This window comes from Carettochelys insculpta, chromosome 9, assembly GCF_033958435.1.
Source record: "Carettochelys insculpta isolate YL-2023 chromosome 9, ASM3395843v1, whole genome shotgun sequence".
Classification (NCBI taxonomy): Eukaryota; Metazoa; Chordata; order Testudines; family Carettochelyidae; genus Carettochelys; species Carettochelys insculpta.
In genome coordinates this window covers 33,382,198-33,396,025 of record NC_134145.1, presented here as the reverse complement: position 1 = coordinate 33,396,025, position 13,828 = coordinate 33,382,198, and the positions used below count along the sequence as shown (strand labels likewise).

General features: G+C 44.2%; 1 protein-coding gene across 2 annotated transcripts in view; it reads right to left on the bottom strand.

The window, feature by feature from the left end:
- The window catches only part of BTBD8 (BTB domain containing 8), a 70,470-nt gene extending 57,014 nt beyond the window's left edge, over positions 1 to 13,456 (bottom strand). The window contains exons 1-2 of one of the 2 annotated variants that reach the window (XM_075003214.1): positions 13,362 to 13,456; positions 11,062 to 11,259 (exon numbers count right to left, since the gene is read on the bottom strand). In XM_075003214.1, coding sequence (XP_074859315.1) covers positions 11,062 to 11,259; positions 13,362 to 13,390 — 227 coding nt within the window. In that variant the 5' untranslated portion in view covers positions 13,391 to 13,456. Of the gene's footprint in view, positions 1 to 11,061; positions 11,260 to 12,996; positions 13,283 to 13,361 lie in introns of those variants that run through there. The other variant, XM_075003213.1, reaches the window with a different exon arrangement.
- Between the last annotated feature and the right edge of the window lie 372 nt (positions 13,457 to 13,828).

Below are 13,828 nucleotides of genomic sequence, written 5' to 3'. Positions count from 1 at the left end.
GCTGCTGAAACTGATAATGTTCCTTATTCTTGATCCTTTAGCAAGCGTTATAGATAAGAGAATCCAATTAGAAAACAGTAAAGAGTCAGTGCCACAGAAGCAAAGATACAGTAATAGAAAGATTTGTAGACAACCTGATTAACTGATCACATATAAAGAATTTACAGTGCTACTGGCAGTGAAACTTCTGGAATGTAAAAGTAATCACATCTGTTATTAACCCACTAACCCATCTGTGTTACTCTAAAATTAACTGCACTTTTGCAGTGAAGAAACTGGATTAAGACTTAGGAGATCTGCATTTAATTCCCAATTCTACGCCAGATTGCCTGTGACACATGCGTCAAGACAGTCCACTTCCAAGTTTCAGTTCCTCATGGGAAGTATCTCCATTTTACATACCTCACAGGATTATTGCAAAAGAACTTGTTAACATTTTTATTTATATATACATAGGCTGTGTCTCCACGTGCCGCTTCTTCTGGAAGCGGCACACTAATGAGCAAACCGGAAGATGCTAATGAGGAGCGGATGCAAATTTTCCATGCCTCATTAACATAGCAGCACATGGTTCAGAGTCTGGAAGAAGCTCTTCTGTGGAAATTTTGGGGAAGAAGGGACTTCTGGAAGGAGGGTTTCCTTCTGGAAGATCCCTGCGGACTATGTGTCTCCACGTGTAATTCGGCATCCAGAAGAGCTTTTTCTGGACTCCAGACCACGTGCCAATATGCTAATGAAGCATGGAAAATTTGCATCCACACCTCACTAGCATCCTCCATGTAGCTCATGAGCGTGATGCTTCAGCAAGAAGTGGCACGTGAAGAGGCAGCCATAGAAAAGCATGTTTGCACAATTTCAGATGACAGATTAAGCCAATTATTTGCAGGCCACTGTAATGCACATGTGGCTCAATTTCTCCTTCGTCTAAGGAAGGCAATACACTGAGCCAAGTCCATAACTGAGGCCTATAATGCCAATGTTGCATTGTGCTACTCTCTGCTGTGCTGCTCCAGCCCATTCTGTTCTTTTTTCTTTGTAGCAGAGACTAGGCCAAAGGCAGGTTGACCTATGGCGGCTTGTACCAACCTAACTGCATGTGCTTATGCTATAACTTGTTGCCAAGCTACATCAGCACCATGTTATAGCAATTCAATAACACCTCCTAAGCGATGCATAGCCATGGTCAATGTACTTAGATTGATGCAGTGCAAGTGTAGACACTACCTAATCTTTATCGACCCTAACCGTGCTCCAGCAGCTGCCCCACAATTCCTCTATCCCCATAACAGTGGCTCCTGTCCTCACATTTTCTACCCAGAGTTGCAAAGAGCAGAGGCCACTACTCCTCTGCCTCCTCTCCCTCAGCTGTCCACCCTGGTGAGCACACCTACCAGCTTTCCTTCGTTATGTGCATCCAACCAGGCCAACTCCACAAACACAGAAAACTACTACAAGCAGGCAAGAAGTATTGGACCTCATCAGCCTGTGGGGCAAAGAGGCTGTGCAAGCACAGTTACAAGCTAGCCATAGAAATACTGACATCTATAAGCACATTGCATGGGGCAAAGGAGCACGGTGGGGGATCAGCAGCAGCGCTGTAGGAAAGCAAAAGGAAGAACACTGGACATACCAGAAAGCGAGGCAGGATAACAAGAAATCTGGAGCTGCCTTGCAGGCCTACAACTTTTACATGCACCTCTTGGTAGGGATCCCACCAGCACCCGCATGCAACTGTGGACACTTTGCTGGAGCCTGCTGCAGGAATCCCCACTGCTAACAGTGGAAAGGAAGAGGAACGGAAGAGGGACACAGCAAGGGACTCAAATCATGCCATGAGCTGGGAGCTGTTTGAGGCTTCTTTAGAGTCAAACCAGTCCCAGCTAGAAAGCAAAGAGGAGCCTGCTGAGGAAGGAGAGAGCTCAGGTAAATATGTAAATTAATTATATCTCATAATAATTCTCCCCTTTTTGCTGCCCAAACTTTATCTACACCCTCTCTCCCCACCACTACACATCACCATTTAAAATGGTGCCACGCCACCTACACCTTTAGGGAAAAAAGGCTTTGGCTTTTGTTACATTACTTTAATATTTTGTCTTAACATTATGCCAGTAGGGAAAAAAATTAAAAAAAAAATAGTCTGGTAATCCAATTACACAGTCCACATCAGTATCCTGTGGCAGCCTCTCCTTTCAATTCCTGAGTTTTTCCAGGTTGGCAGTGAGCCATGCAGAGTACTTCGTTTTTCAGTACACATCATGGAGTGACGAGCCTGCTGTCCTTGAGAGATCTTGATGAAATGTTCACAAAAATACTCTGCAACTCTCTCCTGAATGTACATACAGAGAGCAGACTTGTTTTTTCCTGTGCTAGGACAATTTTCCATACACTTTACAGTGAGTTCCATTGGCACCTCTTTACTAAAGGGGCTAGCAGGACATGGGACCAGACAGTTTTGGAATGCTTGTAGCAGCTGGATTTTTTGTGCCTTTTTTCATGCCCCTGTGGCCAAGATCATTCCTGCCTGTGATAATATTACCAATATTCACTGCACTTGTCCTATACGCTCATCAGCTTTTAAGGCTTCAGGGAAACAGACCACCATTTTCTCCTTCCTCACAGAGCAGTGCTGTGACAAGGCACTCCAAAGATAAAGCAACCATTAGCATTTCTTATTGAAAGTTATTTATGGGATTAACAAAAGGGTGTTTTGAGACGTATTTGTCCCCTTTCATTGTGACTATAAATCTAATGGCACATCTATCTTTTTAAATTAGTAGCCTCTTATGCGTTTGTCTTGAGAAATTCACTATCTTGTGCTTACATTTTACTCTCATCAGGAGAAAGAAAAGGACGTGCTCAATGAGATCTCCCACTCCTCTATGGTCTCAGATAGTAAGCTCAGAGGCGCTATCTGACCACAATCATGGAGAAGGACCAAGAATTAGCTGTGTTAAAAAGAAAGGGAAGAGGACTGAGACGGACATTGGAAAATGCATCAAAGTACTATGGGTTTGCTCAGGCAACAAATCAATACTGCAGTATGTGATTTACCTTTCTCCCTAGAGACCACTGACTAAAACTTTTCCAATCCTCATAGAGCTCCATGGCCACTGCTCCCTACATCACCTCAAACACAAAAGAGAGGCATCACTGTATACTGGAGACAACTAAGGAGAACACAGCTGTTTCTACCGTATTTTCCCCACTTTATTGTGTGTAAAGACGCAATGAACAAAGTTCTGTTTTTGGAAACTGAGTATCTTTATCATTGCAATCATTACTGACCATGAACACTGTTCCATAAAAATTTTTCCTCCAACAATGTGGTTCAACTTGCCCCCTACATTGTAGCAGCCACTTTCCTTCCTTTGCTTCTCAGCCATTATAGTTGCATTCTGAGAACTGCAAAACAATGGTGATTGATGTTAGCCTTGCAGAGATGCAATCTAGCCAGCAGGCATTGCCAGCAATCCTTAAAACTACCAAATGCACATTCAATCAATCATTCTGCCCCTTCTGAGCCGACAACTGAATCTTGCTTTGGTGCTGTCAAGGTGGCCAGTGCACAGCTTCATGAGCCTGGGGAGCAAAAGTAGGCTGGGTCCCCCAGAAACAGTTGTGCCATTTCACCACCACGAGTGGTAACATGCGGATCAGGGAAAACTCTCCCTGCTTGCAGCTTTTGAAAAAGTCCTGCATTCCTACAAATGCAAGCATCATGCACCTTCCTCAGCCAGCCCATGCTAAGGTCAGTGAAACATCCACTGCGATCCACTACTACTTGCAAAACAATGAGAACGTATTCTTTCCCATTGAGGTATTCAGTGACAAGGCGGAATGTGCCAGAGTAAGGATATGTGCATCAGCTATGACGTCACAGCACAGTTCATGAATCCCACTGCTGCCAATTCATCCACTAGTGCACCTCAGAGTCACAACCTTGCATAACAGGATCTTACATGCTTGGATCACCCACTCCCTGTTTGGAGTTGGGAAAAATCTCACTGATCGCCCACTGACTGGCAACAATCAGGTGTTGCAAGCTTTCAGATCATGATCAGTACTTGCTCTCCACTCGCAATGTGGAGTTTGGCATCCCTGGAAAGGTGGAGTGAGGGTGGCACACAGCTCCAGGCCTTTTACGCTGCTTGTCATCCCATACTTTCATGACAATGCAGTTCCACCAATCAATTCTCATCTCCTGAGCCACGCTGCAGCAATCCACTGCGTGGAGCTCTCTGTGAATGCCAGCAACAAGCTGGCATTTTTTTCTTGCTGTGTCAATCACCAACTGTGTTCAAACATCTCCACATCTTCCTCATTGTTTACGCAGGTTTTGAAGCACTTACTCAGGGTCTGCAAATACAGAAGAGTCGTGTGTCCTATATTAGCAACACTTATGAGGATTGTGCTGAGTTGTGCCGATTGGGCCCTCAGCCCAGGCTTTTATAGCACTGGCCCCACCTCCTGACTTCTGATCAGGTGACTGGGAGGGGTGAGGCTCCAGGCAAAATGGCTGTCGGAAGGTACCTCCCCTTCCCAGTAGTGGGGTGGCCACTCCACCCTACTACAATCCTCTGAAGGTGTGCCAGGCAATTGCAAAAGCAAACTGAAGACAAAAGTTGATTGCTTCCCATTGTTAAACAGACTTTCCCCAAGGGCAGGAATCCTTTGTTTTGCATCCCGCCTCCTTTCATGGAAAAATACCAGATTCGAAAAAGACTTCAGTATCAGGTAACATAGTCGCATGTCTTTCTAAGACCAACCACCGTTTGGGCTTACAGGCCAAACAAGGCTATTTACAGGTTATTGAGTTGATCACTGAATCATTAAATACCTGAAGTACCACTAAAAGGTCCTCATTAACTCATTCAGAACTATAAACAGCTTCATACTTCATGTTTCTAATATCACATATAAGAATGATACATGCTGAAGACAGGACATACAGATCCAGCAGACTAACTATAAAATCAATATGCAAAACAGATCACGTAACGTAGAGCATCTTTGAGTTACGCACATTCATAACATAATTTACACACAGCATGGGGAACACACATACTATTAGTGATTATCTGAAAAATTTCATTTAATTGACTTATTTAGCTTCACACAGGAACTCTGTGGCAGAAGCAGGAATACAATACAATCATTCAGAGAAGAACTCAACTGCCTTACTTACAAGAACCCTTATTTTTTAAACACTCTAAGTCACTCAGTATCGGAAACACTTCTCCTTAACCACAGAACTCTGATTCATCCCAGCACAGTCAATGTTGTGCAACATTGGAGGCAGGTATCCTGTTGAAAAAACAGTATGTGATCATGTAATTAAAGACATTTAATTAATACATTCAAGAGGGGCAAATTAAGATTGCACTGCCAACCTAAATTTTGGGATTTCCAAACCTTAATATAGTGTTCATTTAATGTAGTTGGTGCAGCTTCCTAGATTTTTAAAAAAGAAAACTGAAGAGAAATTCTATCCTGTGGTATTATGCTACATCCCAAATGGTTCATCAGCAGAGTCGAAACCTTTAAATCCATTGCACAAAGCTGTGCCACTTGAGCTAATGGACTACAGTAACAACATTAGATATTTCTCTTCTACATAAGCCAACACTAAAGGGGAAGAGGTTACTCTGCTGCTGGGCTTCAATGGTATTTGCTGTCTGCAGAGGAGACTCAAGAATCTTAGGTTCCATTCCAGATTCTGAGGGGAGTGTAGCCTATAAGTGGGTGCAGACTCTTCAGATCATTTCCTCCACAATGAGCCCCACCTGCTCTATCCCTTCCCATCTGTGCTGCCCCATGCCCTCTCTTCCCATCCCTAGCTCCCTGTCCCATTCCCTTCCCTTAACCAGTCCCAGTCATCACTCCTCAGGCTTTTCATCTTAGCTCAATTCCTCCTTTCCCAGTTTATTGCCCAGTCTGTCTCTCTCCACTCTGATTTCCAACCCACTTTACCCCCACTGGCTTCCAGTCCCAGGCTCCCTCCGATCCCATCTCAGTGTCCTTATCCTAGCCTATTTGTCCAGTTAGTCACAGTTCCTACAGCTCAACTCATCACCTGATGGGTCCTCATTTCTTTTTCTCTGCCTCACTGGTTCACAGAGTCTGCACTCAGCCAATCTCACTCTCCATAGTTTTAGCTCTTAGTCCCCATTTTCCTTTGTCTCCTACTCCAACAGTTTCCAGACCCAGTCTCAATTCTCCTTCTCCCCCACTAAGGAGGAACACTTGTCCCCATTGCATCCAATTCAGGTAGCCTCCTCCTCTGTTTTGCCTGGACCCTGTGTGGATGGGTGGGTACTGACAGCATGAAAAAAAAAAAAAAAACATGCTTCCTGTTCTCAGTTCCACTGCCCAGCTCTGGGCCACAGCAGCCCAGATCTGCAATTGCAGGAAAGCCCTATTAGCCTAGGCTGGGGCATTCCCAGTATACACAGAATCTTCAGAGAGTTCATCTGTAAAGATCTAGCAAGTCTCAACTGAGCATGTGCAAGCAAATGTTTCAAAGACTGCTACGTCACACACATTTGGGCAGATTTTCATGCAAATGGTAAAAGGTACATCCCTCATATGAAGGCCAGACTGCGGCCAAAGTTCAAGTCCCTACTCCAAACAGCTGGGGAAGCCAAAGTTTTTTTTAAAAGAAAAGACTGCCAGGAATATATTAACCTGGACAAAACAATATATTGTTCCTAGCCTCATTCACAGAGAGATGAATCATTTTGGTTTAAGTTTTCAAAAAAGCCCTTCAGCCTGAACCAGATACCTGGCACAGAAAATTTCAGCCCAAACAATTAAAGTTCGTAATTGTTATAAGCAGCTGAAAACAAGATCTTATAATGGGGCATGGCAGCAACCTTAAAAGGCTATAATCCCAACCCACTTTAAATGTAGGTGCACACACATACCATGCGCTATTCAGAACTGAAGGGCAAAAAATATAAACAAAGTCATTTAGTAATACAGTTGCCCATTTATGTTATCCTACACTTTCACCTCCCCAGCTCTGCCCTGAGAAGCAGATATGTTCTTATGAGTCAATGTTATGTTTTGCATTTGTGCTGTCTAAATGGAGAACATATTCTTTGATCAGACACTGTTGTGTGTCCTAATAATGTCACAGAATTGACATAGAGTACCTTGATGGTTAAGGAAAAAAAATGAAGGACAAAAATGAATTAATAGAACTAGGTTCCAAGTCTACAGTAAAAAAGTGCTTTCCTCCACTTAACATTATTGAGACATATAGTTCCCTCACACATGCAGGTTTTGTTTAATAACAGCAGCGTCAATGTTAATAAAAACTCCTGTTATCTAAATACTGAATTATGAGTTTTACACAATGTATTTATACATTTCTATCCTTTACCCCACCAAAGGCAATAAAATATTCAATCTCTCTCTCACAAGTTACTGTAGCATATGGAAAATATAGGATACTGATGTTTTGCGACAGACTGGCATTGCCTCCCTTTACAGATAGCACACTACCTCATTTTCTTATGGAAGAAAGTGAAAGACATTTCCTGAAGAAAATATTTCTTAAACTGGATTGCTCTCCATTTACTGACCCATCCAAGTATTGTCTTATAAGAGAAGGCACAGAGGCCTCTAGTAAGACAGCTCCAGAATTATCTGGATTTTTCAAGGCTTCCTGAGTCTCTCTCTGTACTTGAAGTACACAGAATGGAATGGCAGTAGTGACTGGGTACATGTCATCTCAGGGTGAGACGCAGAGATAAAATTTCTTGATACCTTACATGATTGCTTCTTAGAGCAGCTAATAAAGGAACCCAGAAGGGAAGAGGCAATTTTTGATTTAGCTCTGAATGGAGTGCAGGATCTGGTTGGTCCAAGAGGTAACTGTAACAGGACTGCTTGGAAACAGTGACCATAATATAACAACATTCCTGTGGTGGGAAGAACAACTCAGCAGTCCAACACTTTGGCATTTAATTTCAGAAAAGGGAACTATGCAAAAATGAGAAGGTGAGTTAAACAGAAATTACAAAAGGCACCAGTGACTAAAGTAAAATCCCTGCAAACTGCATGGAAACTTTTCAAAGACACCCATAATAGAGGCCCAATTTAAATGTATAGCCAAATTAAAAAAACATAGTAAAAGACCCAATAAAGAGCCATCGTGTCTTAACCATGTAAAGAAGCAGTAAGAGATAAGACAGCATCTTTTAAAAAGTAGAAATCAAATCCTAGTAAGGAAAATAGAAAGGTGAATAAACACTGCCAAATTAAGGCTATGTCTACACTAGCCAAAAACTTTGAAATGGCCATGCAAATGGCCATTTCGAAGTTTACTAATGAAGCGCTGAAATACATATTCAGCGCCTCATTAGCATGCGGGCGGCTGCGGCACTTTGAAATTGATGCAGCTCCTTTTCAAAAGGACCCCACCTACTTCAAAGTCCCCTTATTCCTATGAGCCGATGGGAATAAGGGGACTTCAAAGTAGCCAGGGTCCTTTCAAAAAGGAGCCCCGTCTGGACGAGCTGTGCAGCGGCGAGCCACATCAATTTCAAAGTGCCGCAGCTGCCTGCATGCTAATGAGGCGCTGAATATGTATTTCAGTGCTTCATTAGTAAACTTCAAAATGGCCATTTGCATGGCCATTTCGAAGTTTTTGACTAGTGTAGACATAGCTTAAATGTAAAACTGTGATAAGAAAAGCCAAAAAGGAGTTTGAAGAACAGCTAACTAAAAACTCAAAAAGCATTAGCAAAATGTTTTTTTAAGTACATCAGAAGCAGGAAGCCTGCTAAACAACCAAAGGGACCCTAGATGATCGAGACACAAAAGGAGCACCTAAAGAGAAACTCAGTGAATTATTTGGTTAAGTCTTCACAACTGAGAATGTTAGGGAGATTCTCATGCCTGAGCTGTAGGTGACAAATATGAGGAATTGTCCAAGACTGAGGTGTCATTAGCAGAGATTTTGGAACTGATTGATAAATTTAACAGTAACAAGTCACCGGGACCACCAATGACCCCATGTACTTATTTCAGTTTGGGCTTGCCTAGAAGACCACAACCTTAACTTTCAGATCCTAGCCTTACTACAGTCATCCATATTTGTTACTTCAGAGTAAATGCACTCTGCATAGCGCTATCTTGGAGAACTATCCAGACCTTTATCAAATATAAAACACTCCCCTTGCTAACCAGTCATAGAGGGACCACCTCGACATATACCATTTCATTTCATGCTACTGTTTCTACCTGCTACAGTGCTAACTAGTTTGGGTCCCCGCTAACAGAAAGATCACCGCTTCCCCATATGATACCTCTGCCACTGAGAGTAGTGGAGGCACCTAACCTGACACATTCTGTCTTTAACTGATGGGGAGCTGCCAGAATACTATTCTCAGTGAGGAGCCACTGAACTCTGAAGTTTGGTTTCCTCACTCATTCCAATAAAGTTCAATGCTGTAGAACTTTAGGGATTTTTAAAAGGCCATCTGTTTTTCCACACTTTTTAAAAGATGGAAGATTAGAAGACTATACATACCGATAACCACGTTTCAGCACTAAAGCAGAGGTGGAGTCTCCCCACCACACAGATGCATTTATCCATAATTTAGAATACACAGTAAAGCAGTTTATATTTAAGTAAGGTTTATATTTAGACAGTGGTTTGAGCCTGAAGCAGTTGTTTTGTAAGACTACCACATATTTTTCCTTGGAGAGCCTGCTAGGCCTTAGAGACTTTTACCTGGTTTCCAATGAACACAATTGAGAATAAGTGACATAGAGCCATAAACTGTAGGGGTACGATGTTTGTAGGCATAGGATGCTTACCATTCAAGAAACAGAGGAATAAATCCAAATGTTTGATTAAAAGATATGGGAAGTAGGGATGTTAGAGGTTAAACGTTTAAAGGTTAACTTAAATGGATGAGGCATACTGGTTACAGTTAACCAGCAGGGGCTGGAGCACCTCTCCACTACCACTGTAAAGTATTTTTTGTCATTTAAAAAGTATCATATAATATAAAGATACTACTGGTAACATCTCAGTAGGAAAATGATAAACCTTACCCTAGTTCATGAACTGCAGTGTCCCCTAAATATCATGTTTTAAACAATATCTCCTGGATTGTTTGAAGGAATCTACTGCAAGTTAATTATCTATTTTCAATCATCTGTCCATACTTTTCCTATGTAAGTTACAATCATCTCAATAAAGGAATTCAGACTATTAGGATCTTAAGGATGGCAGCCTAGTATTAAGTTCAGCAAATCAACCACTAGCCACATAACACAGGGGAATTTCAATATGTTCACATTTAGGAACTCTTTAATAGACACTATATATCAATTTTTCCATATTACTTATAGGACAGCAAGTCCTTTGAAAAGATCTTTCATCAAACAGAAGTGGTCCAATAAAAGATCCGCAGATGTTCTAAAAAATTTATTTTGAAAACTTTATTACTAGCCTTTAAAACATAAAATGTTTCAATAATAAACCCAAAATTTACCCTATTTATTATTTCAGAAATAACCCCTAAATAAACCCTAAATCAGGAATTCAGAACAAACAGCCTTCTTTACAAGTGAACATTGATAAGGTTATTAAAATAATTCAAGGAAAAAGGGTTGGCACTCATTTGCTACTTGCTGACTATTCCCCATTTCTGTTACGACTTAATATTTACTAGATCATGTGTTAAGCATCACAGTAAAGCATCTTGGTATTTAGCAACAACAGAAACCATAACAAAAGAAATTTATTTATAGATGGTCATTACAATTAACTGTCCTCCAAGCTGTATCATCCAACAATGGGCTATTTGGTGTGAGTAGGTATGGGTGGGTTAATTGCTTACAATATAGTAATATTCTCCTGCTTCAATCTCTGCTCCCCTAAACTAGTAATTCAGTCTTACTTCTATTGATCCAATAACTGTAAGCAAAGTTCTGTTGGACGGATTCTGTTCCAACACTACAGAACATACATAAAAATGCTGACTACAAACACATTTTAATTTTGAGAGTGAAATACAAAAAGATAATGAGAACACTTACTCAAGAAATTTTTTAAATTCTGAGGGTTTGAAGTTCGCCAGATGAAACGTTTCATGGTCTTTTTGATTAAGTAACTGTTTCCCAGTAGTGTATAAGAAGAATTCTGGAACTCTTGCTAAAAGCACCGACTTATGTGCTCTGAACAAAGTATGACCAACACAAAAAATGACATCTGCATGGATTTCTTCTTTAAGAAGCCTGTTAGAGGACAGCAAGCATTATGCAATTACATTCAGATCTAGAAGACACGCTTTGAACCAGAGATGGGCAACCACGACTAGTGAATAGGCTACATGAGTGGCCCGCCATCTCAGTGGAACACAGGTGGGCAACCCATGGGCCACTGGGGTTCCACCGGCGGCCTGTGGATCCCCTGACTTCCCCTCTCTGACATGCTCCTCTAATGCACTTGGGCACTGGAGCCCGGCACTTCTTTCTCTGTCTCCCAGCATTTCTGAAGTGCCATGAATGTTTGATTCACACTCCCTCCCAGAGCCTGAACAGCCATGAACAGCTGATTGTTTTGCAACTCTTGTAACACAGATGGCAGCACATGCCAGCCTGCATAAGCTGAGCACCAAGAGTGTTCTAGAAAAAACTCACTCAATTGCAGGGGATGAAAATAACTGCAGATGATATTCTCATTATAGGGAAAGGGAGCAATGATGAAAAAGCTGAATGAGACCAACTCAGAAAACTACAAGGTTTTCTACAGTGAAGCAGAAACAAGAACATAAAACCCAACTAAAGGGAAGAAAAAAACCCAACTCGAATATGACCATCTGCCCCGTTTTGGGCGGGACAGCCCTGTATTACAGGCGCCATCCCACCATCCCGATTTATTTTGCCAAAGGGGCTAGCTGCCTGATATTCCACTTGCCTGATATTCCACTTTTTAACTAGCTGCCTGACTTCCCCCAGCTGTGGGGAGCCAGAGCCAGATCCAGGTGGTAGGACGGCTGCCACCTGGCTTCCCCCAGCTAGGAGCAGCCAGAACCAGACCCACACAGTGGCACAGCTGCCGCCCAACTTCTCCTGGCTAGGGGGAGCCGAGAGCTTCGCGGACCCAAATCACCCCCAGCACCGGGCATCCACCATCAGACTCCCAGGTAGGTAACCATCTGTCTCAATTCAGCTGGGATGGCATCATTCCCTGTGTCCCGTATTTGGCCGGGGGAAATATGCTCACCCTACTCAAACAGCATGTGATAACACATATGGGACGTCTGCTCACAGGGGGAGGATTGAAAGCAGATCCCTACAAGATCAACACACTCAGAGACATGCCAGCTCCAATGGGTACGAAAGAGGTTCAGTGCTTCACAAGAAAACACATCTTCTCAGTTCTGCCTACACCCAACTGCAGTAGCAGTATTCATACAGCAACTCCCAAGGCCAAATATTGAGTGGGACTGGGCTGGTCCCCAACAGCAACCACTGAACTTGTTAAAAACAACTGATAACAGATGTCCTGATCTTGAAGGACCCTGGGCAGGCCAATGTAGTTAGGGCAATGGAATATGTCTGTGCAGAAAATGTGTTACTCACATTGCCTATTAGCTGTCATCTCCACACAGGACTCTGGGGAGACCAACCCTGCCCTCAGGGCTCACAGCAAGAGCTCCCCCAGCCTTAGGGCTTGCACCCCTGGGGAAGAGGAGCTCAGTTTCATAGCAGGAAGTCTAGCAGCAGTAAAACTGACATTGCTGTCAGTTCCATGGCTGCCATTCACATTTCCTCTGGGGCTGGAGGGAGTGTGACTGAGGCACTGCTGCATCTGTATGCTGCAGTTCAGTGGCTAAGATACTCCTAGGTGGTGACACCCCGCTGAGTACCATGACAACGTTGGACCAGCCGCTGCGCCGAGGGGCCCCGCCAGGCCTCGGGTAGCCTCCCCCCGCTCCCCATGCCCGCACTTTGACCTCCGCCCCCTACCTGCCGAGATCCTGACGGAGCTGCTCAGCCACCATCTCCTTCAGCCTCTGCCGCTCCCACGCCCCCCGCCCGCCACCTGCTGCCGGGGCCCCGCCGCGGCCTTTCGAGGCAACGTCCCCCCCACACCGCGCCATGTGCCGGGGACCCGCGCCTCTGCGGCGGCAGCTTCTTCTCGCTCTAACGCAGCGGGCAGTGCGGCTGATTGACAGACGGTCCCTTAGCTACACCCTTCCTAGGAGACCGGTGCTATTCACTCAGAAGCCATTCAGCAGCGTTCCCCCCTGCGGGCGGCATCCACCCTACAGCGGGGCACCTCAGCAGCCCAGGGTCTCTCCCACAACAACTTGCCGGGCGCCCACGCATACCGGAAACCTCGGCGTATTGGATGCAGCATCGCCCTTCTCTCCTCTCATTGGACAGCTGGGAAGCGACGGTGGCCAATCGAAATCGCGTGCTTCCAGAGAGACTCTCTCACACACACACACACACACACACACACGAGAGAGAGAGAGAGAGATGGTCCCGCCCGCTGTACCAGGGCTGGACTAGAGCAGGAGCGGCAGCGCGTGGTGGTCTTGCGTGCTCTGCCACTGGCGATCTGAACGCGTTGCGCAGTCGCCTGCTGGTGCGGTGAATTATGGGCCCTGTGGCTGCTCTCTGGTCTGTGCGTGCCCCACTCAGACTTACGGGGCAGCGGGGTCGGGGATACGATACGCACTTGCTGTTTGTGTGGTGCCTTGAGCCTCCCCCCCACCACATTTGGGCCCTGCTGGGCTGGCTGCGGTGGTGTGACAGTATCCGTAAGAAGTGTAAACGTGTGTGAGAGAGGGGT